The sequence below is a fragment of the Psammomys obesus genome, unplaced genomic scaffold, assembly GCF_907164565.1.
Source record: "Psammomys obesus unplaced genomic scaffold, mPsaObe1.curated_primary_1811, whole genome shotgun sequence".
Taxonomy (NCBI): domain Eukaryota; kingdom Metazoa; phylum Chordata; class Mammalia; order Rodentia; family Muridae; genus Psammomys; species Psammomys obesus.
Genome location: NW_026589732.1, coordinates 5955839 through 5977295, shown reverse-complemented (window position 1 = coordinate 5977295; position 21457 = coordinate 5955839). Strand labels below are relative to the sequence as shown.

The window sequence follows — 21457 nt, the reverse complement described above, 5'->3', positions numbered from 1 at the left end:
TCTGTCAGATAAAGGGTTAGTGAAGATTCTTTCCCAATCTGTAGGCAGTCGTTTTGTTTTGATGACGGTGTCCTTTGCTTTACAGAAGCTTTTCAGTTTCATGAAGCCCCATTTATTGATTGTTGATCTTAGAGCATGTGCTGTTGGTGTTCTGTTCAGGAAGTTGTCTCCTGTGCCAATGAGTTCTAGGGTGTTCCCCACTTTTTTTTTTTTCTAGCCGATTTAATGTGTCTGGTTTTATTTTGAGGTCTTTGATCCACTTGGACTTTAGTTTTGTGCAGGGTGATAAGTATGGATCTATTTGCATTTTTCTACATGTAGATATCCTGTTAGGCCAGCACCATTTGTTGAAGATGCTGTCTTTTTTCCATTGTATGGTTTTGGCATCTTTGTCAAAAATCAGGTGTCCATAAGTGTGTGGGTTTATTTCTGGGCCCTCTGTTCAGTTCCATTGGTCTACCATTCTGTTTCTATGCCAGTACCATGAAGTTTTTATTACTGTTGCTCTAGAGCACAGTTTGAGATCAGGCATGGAGATACCTCCAGAAGATCTTTTATTGAAAATGATTGTTTTAGCAATTCGGAGATTCTTGTTATTGCATATGAAGGTGAGAATTTTTCTTTCCAGGTCTGTAAAGAATTGTGTTGGTAATTTTATGGGAATTGCATTAAATCTGTAGATTGCTTTTGGTAAGATGGCCATTTTTACTATCTTAATGCTGCTAAGTCATGAGCATGGGACAGCTTTCCATCTTCTGACATCTTCTTCTAATTGTTTCTTCAGAGACTTGAAATTTTTTCATACAAGTCTTTGACTTGCTTGGTTAGGGTTACGCCAAGGTACTTTATGTCATTTGTGGCTATTGTGAAGGGTGTTGTTTCTCTAATTTCTTTCTCAGCCCTTTTGCATCACCACCTTCTTAGTAAGATGTTAAGTTTATAATAATTGTTTATGTTAATGTATGGTATGCTGATAGCCCCAAAAATCAAGAAAATTACTTGCATTTTTAATTTATTTTTATATTTTTTAGTTTTTATTAATTATGCTTTATTCACTTTGTATCCCCCCTGTAGCTCCCTCCCTCCTCCCCTCCCAACCTCTCCCTCTCTCCCCCTTCTCCAACCATGTCCCTCCCCAAGTCCACTGATATGGGAGGTCCTCCTCCTCTTCCCTCTTATCTTAGTCCATTAGTTCTCATCAAAAGTGGTTGCATTGTCTTCCTCTGTGGCCTGGTAAGGCTGCGCCCCCTCAGGGGGAGGTGATCAAAAAGCAGGCCAATCAGTTCATGCCAGAGACAAATACTTGCATTCTAAGTAAGAATGATTGATGTCAAGATTAGGACAATGGTATAAGATACTAATGGTACAAGGTATTATACAGGTTTGTTTTTTTTTTTCTAACTTGAAAAACAAAAGAACAATTAGGATCTTGAGTGATGAGCCCTTTGGGTATGTTTCTCTAAAGTACTCTGATTTTTCTTTTTTTAGACCCAGTCTCTACTAAAATTCTATTATCTTATTCTCTACCGCATTCTGAAAGATTCCCATAAATAAAGCATAATGATTGTCTATGGAGAAGCTGATATGGAAGAAGGCAAAGTAGGGGCTATACATTACCAACAGATAGGCACAGTTTTTCATCCAGATATTAAGCTGTGGTTGTTCTTGTTAACAATAATACTGCCAGGATGGACTTGGGTTGCTGAAGCCATACTGCCCCTCACTCTCACCATATGATGGCTTGATCAGTAACTCAGCATTTCTTCTTTGATTCCTATTCCTTAGCATTAATGATGCAGTGAAAAAATTGCCTCTCCACTAATCTAGCCTTTGCTCTTGTTTCTCAACCTATTCAGGAGAAAAACTAAGGTTCCCCAAGGACTTCACCATCTTCCATGTCCTCATCTCTCTGTCTGACTTGTCCTAACCTTCACCACCTTGGGTCATTCAGCTCCAGATATTCCAGACTCCTCACTATTAATCAGCTACTCCTACGCCATTTAAAAACAAAAATCTACAAATTAGTATTTTATAAAAAGCAGACCTATAATTGGGGGCCTGCTATATATGATGCCATTTATTTAAAAGAATGCCATCACCACCAAAACTAGATGTGAATATACCTTGAAAGTTTTCAGCGCATAAGGGATATGGAAAGAATGGTTTTACACACCGTTATAAGTGTGTCAATAGACCGCCCACTCCCATGGAACCTGAGCCTTGCAGGAGTTTGCATGTTGCAGTTTCTATAGACAACTGTCAAGAGCTGTCACCACAACCAATGCAGAGAGGAGGGAACTCCAGCTTTGGGAAGCCAAATGTCATCTCTATGGAGAAATACTGGAGAGGAAAGATCCAGCTCTGAATCTCCACGGCATTCTTCACTGGCACCTTCCCTGGGCTACTTCCAGAATGTCGCAGCTTTCACGACAGCCATTGCTGGCACCAGAAATCACAGATGCGCACAGAGCACATTTACATTGAGCACTTGAATTTGTTTTGTTTATTTGACTTTCAACATGGGTTCTTAGATCAGTAGTTCTCATTCTGAGTTAGAAAATAAACAAAGTTCCGTCTTCTCTGGCTGAGCCAAATGTGGAATCTGACTTGCTGTCAACGCCGCAGCTGGGAGGAGCCTCCGCTGCCAAGCTGCACTGCCCCTCACAGTGTGAAGACTTTGTCAATAACCCAGCATTCCTCAGTAGATTAGGAGGGGAATGATCACCCTATCCAGACAAGGCTATGAGATGAGCAAAGACGTTGTCTCTCAGGTGCATTGTTGCAGCTGCTCATATCTGAGATCCTCGTGTCCATTTTTGCCTACCTTCCGTGTACCATTAAAAGAACACCTAGAGGGATCCTTTTACATTAGTCCTCATGAGCATCGTGACATATGACTGTAACCCCAGCACTGGAGATGGGCTGTAAGGCAGGAGGATTGCCTTGATTTGAGGCCAGCCTGGGCTACAGAAGACCTTGTCTCAAAACAAAAATTAGTCCTGACACTCTTTTGCTCAGTCCTTTGCCATCATGCCTCTCACCCCACTACAGTTCATGGTTGGTTTCTGCTGTCTCCACCTTCCTTCAGCCTTTCTGCTTCCACCAGCTCCTACCATGGCTGTTGTGAGTCATCTTGCTCTGGCACTTTGGACCCCTCACTCTTACTCAAATACTCCAGAAGCACTGCTGTTTAATAACCCTTTCAATTGTTGTTTTCTCCACTAAGGTACCCTTGCTACATATCTTCACACTCATCTCTCCCGCACCTCCCTTTATCTCTTTATTCCAAAGCTATGTTCTTGGGGGGGAGGGGGTTCCCTGGCTTTCCTGTCTAGAATCATAACTCAGCCACATCTTAACACTTTCCTTTTATTCCTTCTGTTTTTTTTTTCTCCTGAGTACAAACCAGCATATCCCATGTGTATTTGTGTGCTGTGTTGTCTGTCTCTCATTAGCTTATAAGCTTAGTGTTTAGCACATTGTTGAGAAATTAACTATCTTAGTCTGAGAAGGGAGAAAAGAATTCATTTATCCTAACTGGGATTTAGTCACATAATCCTCCCCAATGGCCTCGTGTTCATGCCTGTACACAGTAGATTTTACGGACTGATTGTTGAATCATGAAAGGGTTTTGAAAATTATTATCTTTTGGGTATAAAAAAATAGAGAGGAAGAAGAAGAAAGGAAAGAGGAGAGATAAGAAAAAGAGAGAAGAATAATGTCAGAGATGTTCTGCAGTGACAAGAGAACCACGTGGCAACAGGAAGACAGAGAGAAAGAATGGCACAGAGGCTGGGGAGAAAGCTCATCATTAAAGTGCTTTTCATTGAAGCCTGAGGACCTGAGCTCAATCTTCTGAATCTACTTTAAAAAAAATAAAAATCAGGCACAGCAGACACCTTTAACACCATCATTAGGAGAGAGAGACAGGAGAATACCCATGGATCTCAGTGGGCATCCAGCCTAACCTTACCATTGAGTTCCAAGTCTCAGGGAGAAAGTCTGTTCCAAAAGGAAAGCTAGAAGCACAAAAACAGACAGTGAACTCTACCTGCACACACACACACACACACACACACACACACACACACACACACACGTCTTATAGCTGAAAGGACCAGGAAAGTCATGGAAACACAAAAGTTCTTTTTCCATTCATTCAGTATTCAAAAGCTGTCACCACGGCTCTGTCCAGAACTCTGGAAATGTGCTGATCACCTGCTCTCCTGGGAATAACCAGGTCAGCCATTCTCTCAAGGTCATGGTGAACTTGTGAGTAGCCGCGATGCCTGACATGAATCCTCCACCCACTTCACAGTCAGGCCAGGCTACTCTCCACCAACACCTGCTCTCTCAGGAACCCTATCTAAACACACATGTAATGCTGTGTGCTAATGATTGCTGCTCTGAGCCACAGTCATCGGTACTTTATACTCTTCCATGTGCACATACTCCAGCACAGACCCCCTAACTGCACAGGTGAGACCCTCATCTGCCTGCCAGGCAGGCACCACACTTTCTACCCTATACTTCATAGCTAAAGCAGCGGGGTCCAACTAAAGGGCTTGCTGCCAGTTGTGTTTTTTCTCTGGCCTCAAGGCTGGGCAGGGGCTTTCTCTCCCAATTTAGCCCCTATTATGATTTTTACCTCTCAGTCAGAGGAGCCCTTTTTCCTGTAGCAACTCAATCTTGCAAAACTTACTTTGTGCTGAGGGAAACAGTCTTCACTTTGCAAGCTTCTCAAGAATTTTATTTTATTTTTATCTTGAGTTTCATTATCCCCAAATTTAAAACATGAGGAGAACTTTAGCTCGAGAATCAAAACTATTTTTTTTTTTGGAGTTAAAAGCTTGATGTACTTGCATAATAATTTAGCAGATCCAAACAACGGAGCAAGGACAGGTCAAATAAATTGCCGAGGTCATGCTTCTCCAGAGGAAGTATTAGATTCAGAATTGCTGATCACCAATGCTATTTGCCACGTAGTCATCTCTCCCATCCTCCTTGCAAATGATCCTGTAACATAAAATAAAATTCTATTTGTGTGGCATCCACAGGCCTTCCCATAACCCCTTCATTGTTTTCTGATGTCAGATTATTCAGTGAAGAGAAAGGTAAGATAATAGGCTCATTGACCTCTGTGTTGCTGTATAGCTGGAAGAACTCACAAGACAAGACACTACAACTGTATACTCTTCTTGGTATATACTACGGACAACTGGTGAATGTTTTTCAGAATCTGAAAGTATTTTTTATTACATTTTATTTACTTCATGTCCAGGATGGGTGTGAGTTGGTGAAGCATGCCATGGCACCCATATGCAAGTCGGAGGACAACTCTCTGGAGTCGGTTCTCTACTTCCACCATGTACGGCCAGGACCTGGGAATAGAAATCCAATTATCAAGCTTTATGACAAGCGCCTTTACCCTGAGCCATCTCCCTGGCCTGACTTTAATTTCTTGAATTGTTTCGAGTCCACTTTATTTTTATTCTGAGAAAATAAATAAATAAAAAACCTTTAACAAAGCAAAGGTTCCTCTTCCAAAGAGAAACAAGAGGAAATCAGATGTGTAAATAACTCTTTCCTTAATACCCTTGACTATAAAACCCTTTAGAGTGGCATTGCCAAGGGAAGCTCCTTAAAGTCACAGTGTCTTTAAACCTATCCCTGTGACCCATTGGTTGTCAGATCTTTCTGGAGCGACTCGGAATTCAGAATTCTCCCAGGCTCAGTTTGTGCTCATGCGCCACAGGGAACTGTGCCAAGTAGGAGTCTCAGGTTTGAGGGGCGAGGATTTTGCAGGGGCGCGGGACTGTGCGGCAGAAGAATCTCACCATCAGTGGGCGTTTAGCGCAGCCAAGCGACAGGCTGGCGCCAGGGCTCAGCTGCTGGGAGGCGCCCACTGAGGCGGGGAGAACTTTGGCGCTCAGAGCAGAACCACCCTTGGCTGGCCAGTTGTGTCGCTCCTCCGAGGAAGCCGTGGAGGTGGCGTCTGGGCGAAAAGCCCGGCAGAGAAAGGAAGAGAGGAAGTAGAGAAGGAAGAAGGAAAATGAAGCAGGCGCTTGGCGAGCCCGGGATACGGTGGCCGGCGGAGAAGAGAACCGGGGTCGGCTGCTGCTTTTCCACACCCCGGGCGTAAACGCCCTCTCCTCCGCCACCCCAGTAAATAAGTGGGTGTCGCCTGAACTGAACAGCAAGAAAAAAAGAAGCCAGCCAAGTGAGAGCACAGCTCCTCCGTCGCTGCCTCCCCCTTGCAAGTCCAGCGGCTTCTCGCAGGGCCAGACTCTGAGCCCCAGGAGTCCTGCAGATGGGGTGGGAAGGGACCCGGAGCTCAAGCCGCGGGTGACCCGAGCTGGCCGGCCGGCCTGCCGCGCTTGCGGAGAATGCTAGGCAGAGGAGCCCAAGAACCGCATCCGACACTGCCCTGAGTCCGCTAGGCTGGAACTTGGAATGCCCAGGGACCGGTCCAGCTCCTGCGACCGCTTCACCGCGTCTAGGGAAGCTGCGCGCAGGACTTGGAGGCAGAGACCTCAGGCGGTAGAGACCTCCGGCGGCGGCTGCAGAGGGGCGAGCTGGGCGCAGGAGGGGGCGCGCTTTCTTCCTGTGGGGCTCAGTAATGAGGAGACTGAGTTTGTGGTGGCTGCTGAGCAGGGTCTGTCTGCTGCTGCCGCCGCCCTGCGCACTGGTGCTGGCCGGGGTGCCCAGCTCCTCCTCGCACCCGCAACCCTGCCAGATCCTCAAGCGCATCGGACACGCGGTGAGGGTGGGCGCGGTGCACTTGCAGCCCTGGACCACTGCCCCACGCTCAGCCAGCCGCGCTCAGGACGGCGGCAGGGCGGGTGCCCAGAGGGATGAGCCAGAGTCGGGGACGTGGCGGCCACCGGCACCCTCACAAGGCGCACGTTGGTTGGGGAGCACCTTGCATGGCCGGGGTCCGCCTGGCTCCCGGAAGCTCGGGGAGAGCGCCGGGACCGAGACCCTGTGGCCGCGGGATGCCCTCCTGTTCGCCGTGGAAAACCTGAACCGTGTGGAAGGGCTACTACCCTACAACCTGTCTTTGGAAGTAGTGATGGCCATTGAGGCGGGCCTGGGAGACCTACCGCTTATGCCCTTCTCTTCCCCGAGCTCGCCATGGAGCAGTGACCCTTTCTCCTTTCTGCAGAGCGTGTGCCACACGGTAGTGGTACAAGGGGTTTCGGCGCTGCTTGCCTTCCCCCAGAGCCAGGGCGAAATGATGGAGCTGGACTTGGTCAGCTCTGTCCTGCACATCCCAGTGCTCAGCATAGTGCGCCACGAGTTTCCGCGGGAGAGTCAGGTGAGGAGAGTCTGGCGCGTGGAGTGATGTGCGCTGCCGGGAGTCGGGACCGACTGGGGGTGGGGAGGGAAGGAAGAGTGTGGGCAAAGCACGGGGCTTTTTAACTTTGATGTTTGAGGCTTGGACTATGTTCTAAGGTGGTAAGTTGCAAGACTTTAGTCGAAATAGATGAAGACATTAAAAAGTGGATGGAAACGCGAAGTTAGGGAGGTCGCGGATGGAGGGAAGAGAGTAGGGATAATGTGCTGGGGGGAGGGGAGCAGGGTGTCATGTTTTGACAAGCTGAGAGAAATGTAATGTATTCCAGACACCTGAACGTTGAGGTTCAAAACCATGGACAGTGATCGAGGGTTCTAGGCTGGGTGAAGAATGGGGGTGGAGCCCCAGGCTCGCCACTGTCTTAAGCTACCCTGGGCAGAAAGCCTGTGACAGAAAAACCAGTTGCTGCTCTTTTCGACTTCTTCCAGAGGTATGCCAGGGCTCTGTGGTGTAAGGAAACGCACATCCCTCTGACGTACTTTCAGTAAATTTTAAAGTACAACTAGTACAGAAACCATGGGTCAGGAAGAGCGGCTGGCAATCTCGGTATTGGAAACCACTGGAATTGCTGAGAGCGTGAAAGAAGGTGGGAAGACCTGTCAGTGGCTTCTTTGTCCCTGCCTTTCTTCAGTGATGTGGGCTCAGAGGCTGGACACGTGATTGCTTTGTTGATCCCATTTCTGCTCTCCTCATTTAAGGATAAACAGATAATGATTTAGTTTTTTTAAGGGTTTGGAGAAAACTTAAATATCTTTTCCACAAAGAAACTATTTGTGGACTGAAGTGTTGACAAGCAGCATGAGGCGCTGCAATACTCAAGGAGACAAGCCCTTACAACAGCACCAGCTTTGCCTTTTGTAACTGCTTTTTGTCATACCAACTCGTGTCATCTTGTCCAGGGTATTTCTGAAGCCGGTGAATGAAATGATCCCATTTTAAAGACCAAGAAACTGAGGAAAGTTTCGGAATTCAAATAGGCATTGAGCTAGGAAGAGTCTAGATGTGGACTTCAGCATCATTTTCACTCTGTGCTTTGGTTGACAAGATATTTCAAATCTCCTTTTTTCCCCCTCTGTTTTAAATTTTTCTTCACAATTTATTCATTCTATATCCCGATTGAAGTCCCCTCCCTCAACTCCCCCAGTCCCACCCTCCCTCCCTTTTCCCCTCACTCATTCAAATCTCCCTTTTTGAACTTTTAATATGCAGAGATAAAGGCAGAAGTGAGTAGGGCACTGTACACATGGAAAGTTTGATAAAAATCTGTGTCTGAAATATTCAGGGAATACGAACATTTTCCTCTGTTAGAAATGAAGATGAATCTTGCACTTTAAATCTTAGGAAAACAAGAACAAAATCCTTTCGGCAGTTACCCAGGCAGTTCCTATTTAGTGATGAGCTATAGGGAGTTGATCTGCAGAATACAGGCTAATTAGCTCTTATCTAAAATGTTTCTGTTACCTGAATCTGAATGGCCATAAACAGCACAGGAAACAGGAGTCTACAACATTGCCAGTGGCCAAAGTGTTATAAGCATGAAATTGCATACAGAGGCCACACCATTATTAACACATATGCCGAAACAGACCTAGTAAAATGCAGGAGTCAGCACACTGGCTGTTCATCACTGCTTGCATATTACCTAATCTTTCAGAAGTTGCCAATAATGGTCACAGTCACCAAACTCCTTCCCATTTGCAGATTGTTTGGCAGGACTCTTAAACAGTGAGAAATTTCTCCCGAAATTACTGTTCCTTGCTTGGAAGGGAAACTGTGTTCTGTGATGGATGTGTGCAGCACACAGCACACTAAAAGCAGACACAGGACGAAAACATGAAGCAGCGTCTAGAATCAGTGAGCTTCCAAGCTTTAAGGCCACTCTGAGAATGAAATCCTCCAGGGAGAACTGGCTACAAGAGAGTATGCAGCCAAGTGCGTTCACTTCTTCGTTTCAAATCACTGTCGTCCAGTGTTTAAATGGTAAACCTCACTATGTGACTCGGACCTAGCCTGTCCTGCTGAGGACTTCTCCTTCCATCTCTTCTTGCAATTTTAAATTCAGACATATCTAACGTGCTTTACCTTACTTTCAGTATATCAGTTAAGTGTTGTTCTGCAATCTTCTGCATTTAAAATGTCCTGCTCAATGTCAAGTCATTGTAATGTGCAGTGTTAGGATATAAGCACAATTCTGCTTCCAGCAAAATTAATAACTGCTCTTCCTCTGGCTTCTCCTGGAAAGTAGGCCTTTCCCTAATATACTGATGTAGTTTTTTTTTAAGACATTCTAGATATAAAAGGGTGTCAAAGTCATTTTACACATTAAATAAGATCAGCTTAATTTAGGCACTGTCTTTGGAGCCTATTGAACAATGACCTCATTTGTTGATTATACAATGCCTGAATAAAGTATCCAGAAGAAAGTAGACTTACCCACACAGCCAAGGAAAACAAAACTGTGCCATGTATTCAAACAATTCCAAATTGCTTTCATAGCAGGGGTAGCAACAGCTGTCCCCTCACTTTTTCTTGGGTTGCTGTTTCCCCCGCCATAGGAAGGTTTTAATTAACAAGTGATGTTTTTTTTTAATAATATCATGCCACAGCTCTTGAATGGAAGGAGATAGCAATGAGATTTATCAAAACCAGAGTGTTATTTTAATATTCTATTGATTGAAAAAATAAACACAGGGCAGGAAAGATGGGTGAGTGGTTACAAGTACTGGCTGCTCTTCGAGAGGACCCAGGTTTAACTTCTAGCATCTACATGGTGGCTCACAACCATCTCTAAACTCCAGTCTCTGATGCCCTCTTCTGTGGGCACCATGCATGCACGTGGTACACAGACAAACATGCAGGGAAAACACCCATACATAAGAAGCACATAAAAAAATAGGTGTTTAAAATTTTACAAAAATATTAAAACATAAGCAGTGAGGGGTGGTCATCAGGTAGTAAGGGGCTACTTTCCTTCAGGAATGAATCCACCAAAACTAAGTGAGTCAACTATTCACTTTTGGAAAATATGTGGCCATGGTAACCATATAATAAAGGATTAATACAACATGGAATGGGTCAAAGTACATTTCCATCCAAAATATTTCTACTTCACCACCATATTCACACTCGTCCCTGAACCTGACCCATTTTATTTAGATCAGTTCTTTCTGAATTCCATTGCTATGACTTTCTAATAATGATGTCACCATGAACCAAGTGCTATTCACATTTAAGTTACAGTGGGTTTCGGAAGTTTGTTCTTTCTCTCTTTTCCTTTCCCACAGTGCCATTTATTCTAGGTCTTTTGTGTAGTCTCCTCAAAGATAACACTAAAAATTCACCGATAACTAGTGACAGACACACAGTCCTTGCTAAAATACATATCTAATGTTAAAACACCATGACAGTTTACATTAGCTAGAGCTAGTGAAACTACATAATTGACTTAGCTCCAAGATATTTGCTTCAACTGTAACTGCACGAACTATGTCCAACTCTGTACATGTACAAACACCCATACACATTAAACACACACATATACATGTGTGTGCAGATGTGTACAAAGATCCAAGGTGTCTTTCCTCAGATACCGCTTGTCTTATTCATCTATTTATTTGTTTATATTTTAATGCTGAATACAAGAGTTCTCACTGGACCTCACCTAGTAAGCCAGGCTGGCTGGGTGGTAAGTTCTGGAGATCTGTCTGTCTTCACCATGCCTGGCTTTTCAAAACAGTGGTTCTGGGAATCTCAAAGCCCACATGTTTGCAAGGGAAACATTTTATTAATGAAATAATCCTCCCATCCCCTAATATTTCCAATTCTAATTGAACAGACCAACTGCGAGTTTGTCTCATCAGCCATATGTGCTAATTAGTATATTTATTTCCACATGCATGTTAGTATTTTAGATGATTCATTTTCCCTGGCAATACTAAGCTAAGGATTTAAAGCTGTTTATTAAAATTTGGCTAACACAACACAATATTTTTGCATGGCAACAGAGGCAGAATATCATTCCAGCGTATAACAGGTGCTTCCAGAGGACCAGTAAAAAGGGTATTAATTTCCAAACAGCAGCTGTAAGTTGTGTTGGTTTTCTTTGACTTGTTCCATGCCAGTGGTTCTCAACCTGTGGGTCATGACCCTTTGGCACACCTCTATCTCCAAAAACATTTATATTAGGATTCATAAAGGAGGCAAAAATGCAGTTATGAAGTGCCAACAAAAGTGATTTTATGTTTTTGGTCACCACAGCAAGAGGAACTGCATTAAAGGGTCACAGCATTAGGAAGGCTGAGAACCATGACTCTGTGAGGCACAGCATTCGCTCTCCCCACGCCTCCAGGAAGAATTTTTCTGTGGTTTGTAACACATGACTGGTAGTAGCACATAATTATTTTTAACTTGATAAGTGATTTCACATTAAATGTCAAGTGATGCAAAATTTTTGCCTACTAGTGACCTTTTCCAGGTTCTTAATCAGAATTGAAGGCCTGGGATTGATTTGGAAGGTTTTTTAATTTGATAAATTATGTCCTTAATATTATATTTTAGCCTAAATAAGTGCTGCAGAAGAGAATAGCAGACTCCATTCATTGGGGAATTGGTTTAGTTTTCTTTGTATTTACATCAACATCAGCTAGCCTAAGAAGAATATATTTGGCCTTGGCTACTACAATGTCTCAGACTTAATTTATACTTCAACTAAAAACTGAATGCTCATTTCAATGGTTAGTGTTTAGTGCTTCACATCTTCTGGTGTTGCAAAGAGCATCATGCAAGTTTGTGCTGCTCGGTTCTGCTACATGAATACCTCAAACTCCTACCATTTTGAAAAAAATGCCCAAAAGCTATGAAATAATACTCAAAAGATTTCTAATCTACTGCTGTCTCTCATTGGCTATCCTAATCCTTGGCAGGTCACTATCTCTGAGCATCTAGTCTTGTCAATCAAAAGACTGTTTCTTAGCATTCTTCTTTGTTTCATAAATCAAATGAGAAAATAAAAATTACTATAGGTAAATCTAGTGTGATAGCCAGATAACTGCCAGAAAACAGTTGTTCAATGAGCTGAGAAGGAGCAGGGAGTCTGCTGCTTGGAGCCACCCACCCAAGTGACCCTGATACTCAACAAGGTGAGGGAAGACAGTGGGTTCAAGGCTAGCCTGCGCTACATGGTAAGTCTTAATCTCCCTACTTCTTCATCAGTCAAAAGAGCTCCACATATCTCTCCACTTACATTCTGATTTTTTTCTTTTTAGTTATTGTTATCATTTATTACAAATTATTGAATTTGTATCCCAGCTGTGGCCCCCTTCCTCATCTCCCAAACCCATCCACCCTCTCTTTTCTTCCCATATTCTCCTCCCCTAGTCCACTTTCTGATTTTTTTAAGAGCAACTAGGTTCACAGATAGCTAGCATATCTGCCTGGGAACACACAGATCTGTTTCTATACCAATGGAAAATTTTACTTATGCCACACCTAACAATATCTAAAACTCTGGACATTGCCATAAAAACTACAATATAAAATACACAAAGCTTCAGAAACCTCAGTCCTTCACTTTCATTACAAGATTTTTTAAGACAATTTTTTTCACTCAGGAGTCAATGGACACAGAATGCATCCCACCCTCATATTGTGTGCAACTTGGCTTATTCAAATATATATATATATATATATATATATATATATATATATATATATATATATATATATATATATATATGTATATATATATATATATATATATATATATATATATATATATATATATATATATATATATATATCGTGTTTCTTCATGAGGAACGCAGTGTGCTTGGTTCAAACTGGCACAGTCACCTCATTTCTTAATGGACTGATAACAATTTGCAAACCAGCTACTGAGTGGTTACTTCCCCAAGTAACTATGCAGGGCTCTCACAGCATGATATTGCTCATTTTAGCAACAGCACTCAATATAGAGATGAGAACCCCGCTTGTCTTTTCTCCTGCCTATTCTAACTACTGCCACACACTGAGAAAAGTACAACACAAGAAATGTGCTCCTAAGACTCAGCAAGGGAAATAATGTTTCATAGCATGCACTACTTTGCTTTTCAAATGGATGGTGAGAGATATTCAAGTGTTTTTCTGTTCCTCCCTTCATAAGATGACAGGGCAGAGATTTAGATGAGGAAAAGTAAGCTAAGACAATTCTTGTCTGTTTCCTTCAACTTCTCTGATCTGCTGCTGCTGTTTTGGTTTAGTTTGATGTTTTCTCTCTATGTAGTTTCCTTGAACTTTGAGGGGAGCTTCTCAGGTTATGTTAGACCTCCTGCATTGAGGGAGCTGTTGTGTTAGACTTTCTGCTTTGAGGTAGAATCTAACCTGACCATTTCTATGATTGGCCAGGGTTGGTTTGTGAGGGTTAAAGATGTGTCTTTAAGTGCTTAGATTGGAGTAGGCTGGCTCCCTTGTTAGGCTACATTATACCTCCTTGTTACATACTGAAATGTTAATCTAGGAAAAGTTACATCACATGTCTTAATAGTGTCTGTACTTTTCAAGGTTTCAGCACAAGTGTAATGACATTATCTCCTTCAGTCCTATAAGGTAGAGAATAATTTATAAATACAGACAAGTGGGGAAACGTTCTTCTAGAAAGTTAGAAGTCCTCCAGAAGAATAAATGGGGACCTCCCTCTGCAAGGAGCATCTTCCTCTGTGATGAGCAGCTCCCTCTGCATTTAGCATGTTTATTAGAGTACAATGGAACAAACCAGACACTGTCACAACATGTGTAAACTAGGGGTGGGTGAAAGGTGGAGGTTTGTCTACTTCCAGCTTTAGTTGTTTGAAACATTTTAGGTGCTACATTTTCAACTACTGGAATTTAGAAAAATCATGATATGGAATGCTGTACAGTCATTCAAAATGAGGATATACATACTGACATAGAGAAGTAGGAGAAAAAAACTACAAAGTATACATAAAATATGATATTTCTCCGAAAAAATCTGAAATTTCATTTATGAAAATATTAATAGCATAATCATATGTAAATAAGAGCAACACTGATTGGACTAAGTATGATATAATACATATTATGTATTATATATATATATATATATATATATATATATATATATATATATATGGACATAGGTGTGGTTGTGGTCTACAGGAGGAGCTGGATGGAATAGAAAGTTAGTAAATACAGCGTACTCATATCTAAAATGCTCAAATTAAAAACATTTTTACCAATCAAAATACAGAGTTCTGGAGCGCAGTCTCATCAGATACATCTACAAAACAACTCCCACACATAAGTCTCAAGGATAATTGTAGAAGAAGGAGTGGAAAGCTTGTAAGACCCAGAGGACAGGGAGTTTGCAGTGAGATCTTGTCTCCTACAAATGTCAGAAGCAACATGCATGAAGTCTCACCAACACAACTGCCTACCTAAACATGAGCCGAACAAGGACATAAGCCATAGACATGCTAAAGTAAACAGGGGAATGTCCAGGAGGCCTCAGCCTTACACAAAGACTACAAGCATCTAAGGAATACTCAGAGCTGGAAAAACAGTCTTACCCAGGGATGAGTACCATTGGTTATCCAATACCAAATGGTCATCCCTAAAAACATATATATATACAAGTAACAACATATAAACTGAGCTGGCTGTATTTGTTGTACTAGAAGTATGAATGTATGTGCAAGTCCACGTATGTATATATCAATGACTAATGAAAAATGCTATGATTTTGAAACAGAGCAAGGAGGGGTATATGGATGGTTTAGAGGGAGGAAAGGGAAGGAGAAAATGATGTAATTATGCTATAATTCAAAAAAATTAAAGAAAATTTTTAAAAGTGTAAAACTGCAAAAAATAAAAGCAATCCTAAATATTTACAACAATTGTAACCACAGAGTGAAAGTTCACATTTTGCTCCTTACATGGTGCAAATGTGCATGTGTGCACTTGTACACACACACACACACACACACACTTCCTATATAGTTAAGATAAAGAGAAAAAGATATTTTTTTTTATATTTCTTTATCCATGTTTCTCCAAACACCAATAGGAAATCAGGAAATATTGAAAAGAAAATAAATTATAGAGTATATTTACATTCATCAAAATTATTTCTTTTATCCTCACATCTGCTCTATGAAGTGTACAGGATAAATAGTCTTGTTTCATAATGCATAATGAAGGAAACGTGATGGCTGTCAGCACTGGGAGGCTGAGACAAAGTATGTTATGAGTTTAATGAGAGAAAAAGAAAGAGACTAGAGTACATAGCTACAGTTAATCTTAGCCTGAGAACGTCCTAGACATAGTGTTTAGGAAACATAATCTCTTCATGCTTCAAGTTACTGAATCATAAATTGTGATCATTTAATAAGTTTATTGTGAGCGCTACATCATTGACACAAAAAGTACTGCTTAGCAGACAGGATGTTCTGCTGATGAGGCTGCTGCTGCTGATGATGATGAAACTGCTGCTGCTGGGGAGGAGCAGGATAATGTTTCTGATGATGCTGTTGAAGATGACAATGCTGTTGGTGATGATGTTGCTGATGATGACTGCTCTTGGTGATTTTTTCTATAGCAAACTACTTCTTTGTAAACTTTCAGCATGTGTGTAACTAAGGTTGGGCTTCCTGCTCTAGTGGACCAAGACAGAAAAAGAAAGGAAGAAACCTGCTGCTTTGAAATCCTACCAAAAGCTGTGATCTCCTAAACTGCACCAGCAATGAGGTTGTAGAGGTTGTCAGCAGTGAACTGTGAGGTTTAATTTCAGCTGGCTGCTTCTTGCTTGATATGGCTCTGGGGTGGTTGGATTTCTGGGGCAATCACAGTGGTTAAAAGTTGTATTGGAATGCTTTTAGCAAAGAACTGTCAAGTTCATCCTTATCTGCTACCTGGCCTTCTCACAGAAGACGCTGAGGAACAAAACACAGGGAACAACAGAAGAGAAATAACACTCATTTCATCAGCAAATGTGTCAATTTCAGAAAAGGATTCCGTTGAACAAGTGACTAGGATTAAGGGTTTGTGGGATGTTTCTTTTTAAGTGTGTTTTTAATATTTGCAGATGAATATAATGTGTTTTCATTAAATATACCCCTATTTCTTTCCCTCCAGTTCTCCTACCCCCACCATTTTCCTTCCAATAGACCTCTGTGTGTGTGTGTGTGTGTGTTCTCCTCCTCCTCTTTCTTCTCCCTAAATCCATTCAAAGGTTGACTATTTTTTTATTTTTTTAATTTTATTTTTTTCTTATCAGTTACATTTTATTAACTCTGTATTTCAGCCATATCCCGCTCCCTCATTCCCTCCCAATCCCACCCTCCCTCGCTCATCTCCACTATGCCATTTTCCAAGTCCACTGATGGGGGGGGACCTCCTCCCCATTCATCTGATCCTGTTTTATCAGGTATCTTCAGGACTGGCTGCAAAGCCCTCCTCTGTGGCCTAACAGGACTGCTCCTCCCTTGGGGGGTGGGGAGGTCAAAGAGCCAGTCATTGAGTTCCTGTTAGAAATACTCCTTGTTCCCCTCACTATGGAAAACCAATTGGTTACTGAGCTACCACAAGCTACATCTGAGCAGAGGTTCTAGGTTATATCCATACATGGTCTTTGGTTGAATGTCAGTCTCAGAAAAGACCCTGTGCCCAGATATATTTGGTCCTTGTGGAGCTCCTATCCTTTCCCCATCATACTAACTCCCCTTCTTTCATATGATTCCCTGTACTCTACCGAAGGTTTGGTCATGAGTCTTTGTATCTGCTTTGAAAACACTGCTAGTTAGAGTCTTTCCTTCAGATGTGCTCAGTAGACTCCTGTCATATGTTCAATGCACATCCCATCTGTCTTTCTAAATGAGGATTGATCATCTTACCCCATGTCCGTTCTCTTGATTATGTTTTTTAGGTGTATAGATTTCATTATGTTTATCATATCTTATAGGTCTATATAAGTGAGTATATACCATGTTTGTCTTTCTTCTTCTGGGATATTTCACTCAGAATGATCTTTTCTAGATCCCACCATTTGCCTGCAAATTTCATGATTTCCTTGTTTTTCATTGCTGAGTAGGGTAGTAGTCCATTGTGTAAAAAGACCACAATTTCTGTATCCATTCCTCCCTTGAGGAACATCTGGGTTGTTTCCAGGTTCTGGCTATTACAAATAAAGCTGCTATAAACATGGTTGAGCAAGTATCCCTTTTGTGTACTTGAGCAAACTTTGGGTATATACCTAGCAGTGGTATAGCTGGGTCTTGAGGAAGCACTATTCCTAATTGTCTGAGAAAGGGCCAGATAGACTTCCAAAGTGGTTGTACCAGTTTACATTCTCACCAGCAGTGGAGGAGGGTTCCCCTTTCTCCACAACCTCTCCAGCATGTGTTGTCACTTGAGTTTTTCGTCTTGACCATTCTGATGGGTTTAAGGTGAAATCTCAGGGTCATTTTGATTTGCATTTCCCTGATGGCTAATGAGGTTGAGCATTTCTTTAAGTGTTTCTCTGCCATTCGATATTCCTATACAGAGAATTCTCTGTTTAGCTCTGTTCCTCATTTTTTAAGTGGATTACTTGGTTTGCTGCTTTTCAGCTTCTTTAGTTCTTTGTATATACTGGATATTAGTCCTCTGTCAGATAAAGGATTAGTGAAGATTCTTTCCCAATCTGTAGGCAGGCGTTTTGTTTTGATGACAGTGTCCTTTGCTTTACAGAAGCTTTTCAGTTTCATGAGGTCCCATTTATTGATTGTTGCTCTTAGAGCCTGTGCTGTTGGTGTTCTGTCCAGGAAGTTGTCCCTGTGCCAATGAGTTCTAGGCTGTTCCCCACTTTTTCTTCTAACACATTTACAGTATCTGGTTTTATGTTGAGGTCTTTGATCCACTTGGACTTTAGTTTTGTGCAGGGTGATAAATATAGATCTATTTTCATTTTTCTGCATGTAGACATCCAGTTGGACCAGCACCATTTGTTGAAGATGCTGTCTTTTTTCCATTGAATGATTTTGGCTTCTTTGTCAAAAGTCGATTATTCATAGGTGTGTGGGTTTATTTCTGGGTCTTCAATTCGGTTCCATTGATCCTCCTTTCTGTTTTTATGCCAATACCATGCAGTTTTTATTACTATTGCTCTGTAGTACAACTTGAGAATGGGGATGTAGATACCTCCAAATGATCTGTTGTTGTACAGGATTGTTTTGGAGATTCTGGGTTTTTTGTTTCTCCATATGAAGCTGAGAATCTTCTTTTCAAGGTCTGTAAAGAATTGAGTTGGTATTTTGATGGGAATTGCATTGAATCTGTAGATTGCTTTTGGCAGGATGGCCATTTTCACTATGCTAATCCTACCAATCCATGAGCATGGGAGATCTTTCCATCTTCTGAGATCTTTTTCAGTTTCTTTCTTCAGAGACTTGAAGTTTTTCTCAAACAGGTCTTTCACTTGCTTGGTTAGTGTCACCCCAAGGTACTTTCTGTTATTAGTGGCTATTGTGAAGGGTGTTGTTTCCCTAATTTCTTTCTCAGCCATTTTGTCTTTGGTATACAGGAGGGCTTCTGATTTTTTTGAGTTGATTTTGTATCCTGCCACTTTGCTGAAGGTGTTTATCAGCTGGAGGAGTTCTCTGGTTGAATTTTTGGGGTCGCTCATATATACTATCATATCATCTGCAAACAGTGACACTTTGACCTCTTTCTTTCCGATTTGTATCCTGTTGATCTCCTTTACTTGTTTTATTGCTCTGGCTAGGACTTCAAGTACTATGTTGAAGAGGTAGGGAGAGAGTGGGCAGCTTTGTCTTGTCCCTGATTTCAGTGGGATTGATTTAAGTTTCTCTCCATTGAGTTTGATGTTGGCAATAGGCTTGCTGTATATTGCCTTTACTATGTTTAAGTATGTGCCTTGTATCCCTGATCTCTCCAAGACTTTAAACATGAATGGGTGTTGGACTTTGTCAAATACTTTTTCAGTGTCTAAGGAGATGATCATATGGTTTATCTCCTTCTGTTTGTTTATGTGGTAGATTACATTGATGGATTTCAGTATGTTGCACGACACTTGCATGCCTGAGATGAAGCCTACTTGGTCATGGTGGATGATATCTTTGATGTGTTCTTGGATTCGATTTGCAAGTATTTTATTGAGTATTTTTGCATCAATGTTCATAAGAGAGATAGGTCTGAAGTTTTCTTTTTTTTTTTGTTGGGTCTTTGTGTGGTTTAGGTATCAGGGTGACTGTTGCTTCATAAAATGAGTTTGGTAATGTACCTTCTGTTTCTATTTTGTGGAATAGTTTGAGGAGAATTGGTGTTAGCACTTCTTTGAAGGTCTGGTAGAATTCCGCACTGAAACCATCTGGCCCAGGGAATTTTTTGGAGGGGAGACTGTGAATGACTGCTTCAATTTCCTTGGGGGTTATAGGGATATTCAGCCTTTCTACCTGATCTTGATTTAATGTTGGAAGATGGAATCTATCAAGAAAATTGTCCATTTAATTTGGGTTTTCAAATTTTGTGGCATATAGGCTTTTGTAGTATGACCTAATGATTGTTTGAATTTCCTCAGTGTCTGTAGTTATGTTCCCCTTTTCATTTCTGATTTTGCTGATTTGGATAGATTATCTCTGTTTTTTAGTTAGTTTGGCTAAGGGTTTGTCTATCTTGTTGATTTTCTCAAAGAACCAGCTTTTTGTTTCATTGATTCTTTGAATTGTTTTGTTTCTAATTGATTGGTTTCAGCCCTGAGTTTGATTATTTACAGATCTTTGCTCCTCTTGGGTGTATCTGCTTCTTCTTTTTTCTAGGGTTTTCAGTTGGGCCATTAAGTTGTTTGTATGTGATGTTATGAATTTCTTCTTGCAGGCCCTTAGTGCAATAAATTTTCCTCTGAGCACTGCTTTCAATGTATCCCATAAATTTGGGTATGTTGTGTCTTTATTTCCATTGAATTCTAGGAAGTCTTTAATTTCTTTCTTTATTTCTTCCTTAACCCAGCTGTCATTGAGTAACAAGTTGTTCAGTTTCCATGTGAGTGTCGGCTTTTTGTTATTTCTGTTGTTGTTAAGGTCCAGCTTTAGTCCATGGTGGTCAGATAGAATACAAGGGATTATTTCAATCTTTTTGTATCTGTTGAGGCTTGCTTTATGACCAACTATATGGTCTATTTTGGAGAAGGTTCCATAAGGTGCTGAAAAGAAGGTATACACTTTTGAGTTTGGATGAAAAGATCTGTAGATGTCTATTAGGTCCATTTGATTTAGGGATTCTGTACTGTTTTTATTTTCCTATTTTTTTCTGTATAGTTGATCTGTCCCTTTGTGAGAGTGGAGTGTTGAAGTCTCCCACTATTAAGGTATTAGAATCAATATGTGATTTAAGCTTTAATATTGTTTCATTTACGAATGTAGGTGCTCTTGTATTTGGGGCATAGATATTCAAAATTGTGATGTCCTCTTTGTGGATTTTTCCTTTGATGAGAATATAGTGGCCCTCCTTATCTTTTTTGATTAACTTTGGTTGAAAGTCTATTTTATTAGATATTAGGATGGCTACTCCAGCTTGTTTTCTGGAACCATTTGCTTGAAAAACATTTTTCCAGCCCTTTACTCTGAGGTAGTGTTTATCTTTGTTGCATAGGTGTGTTTCTTGGATGCCACAGAATTTTGGATCCTATTTCCGCAACCATTCTGTTAGTCTGTGTCTTTTTATTGGGGAATTGAGTCCGTTGATGTTGATAGATACTAGTGACCAACAATTGTTACTTACTTTTGATTTGGGGTTGGTGGTGTCACTGAGTTTCATTGCTTGTATTCTTTTGATTTTTTTGTTGTGTAGTTTTCTATTTCCTCTATTTCCTTAGATGTAGTTGTTTTCTTTGGTTTGGAGTTTCCCTTCTAGTAACTTCTTTAGAGCTGGGTTACTATGTAGATATTGTTTTAATTTGGTTTTGTCATGGAGTATTTTGAATTCTCTGTCTATGTTGATTGAAAGTTTTGCTGGGTATAGTAGTCTGGGTTGGAATCTGTGGTCCCTTAAGGACTGTATGATTTCTGTCCAGGCCCTTCTGGCTTTCATAGT

At 41.3% G+C, this 21457-nt stretch overlaps 1 protein-coding gene and 1 long non-coding RNA gene across 2 annotated transcripts in view; one reads left to right on the top strand and one right to left on the bottom strand.

Moving 5' to 3' along the window:
• Positions 1 to 4803: 4803 nt before the first annotated feature.
• On the bottom strand, positions 4804 to 7168 carry LOC129675372 (uncharacterized). The gene is made up of 3 exons (XR_008719911.1): positions 7104 to 7168; positions 5260 to 5381; positions 4804 to 5016 (listed from the first exon to the last, which is right to left on the bottom strand). It is a non-coding gene; the product is annotated as an uncharacterized LOC129675372 (long non-coding RNA).
• The window catches only part of Grin3a (glutamate ionotropic receptor NMDA type subunit 3A), a 243367-nt gene continuing 228271 nt past the window's right edge, over positions 6362 to 21457 (top strand). The window contains exon 1 of the mRNA XM_055605421.1: positions 6362 to 7318. Coding sequence (XP_055461396.1) covers positions 6620 to 7318 — 699 coding nt within the window. The 5' untranslated portion in view covers positions 6362 to 6619. The remainder of the gene's footprint in view (positions 7319 to 21457) is intronic.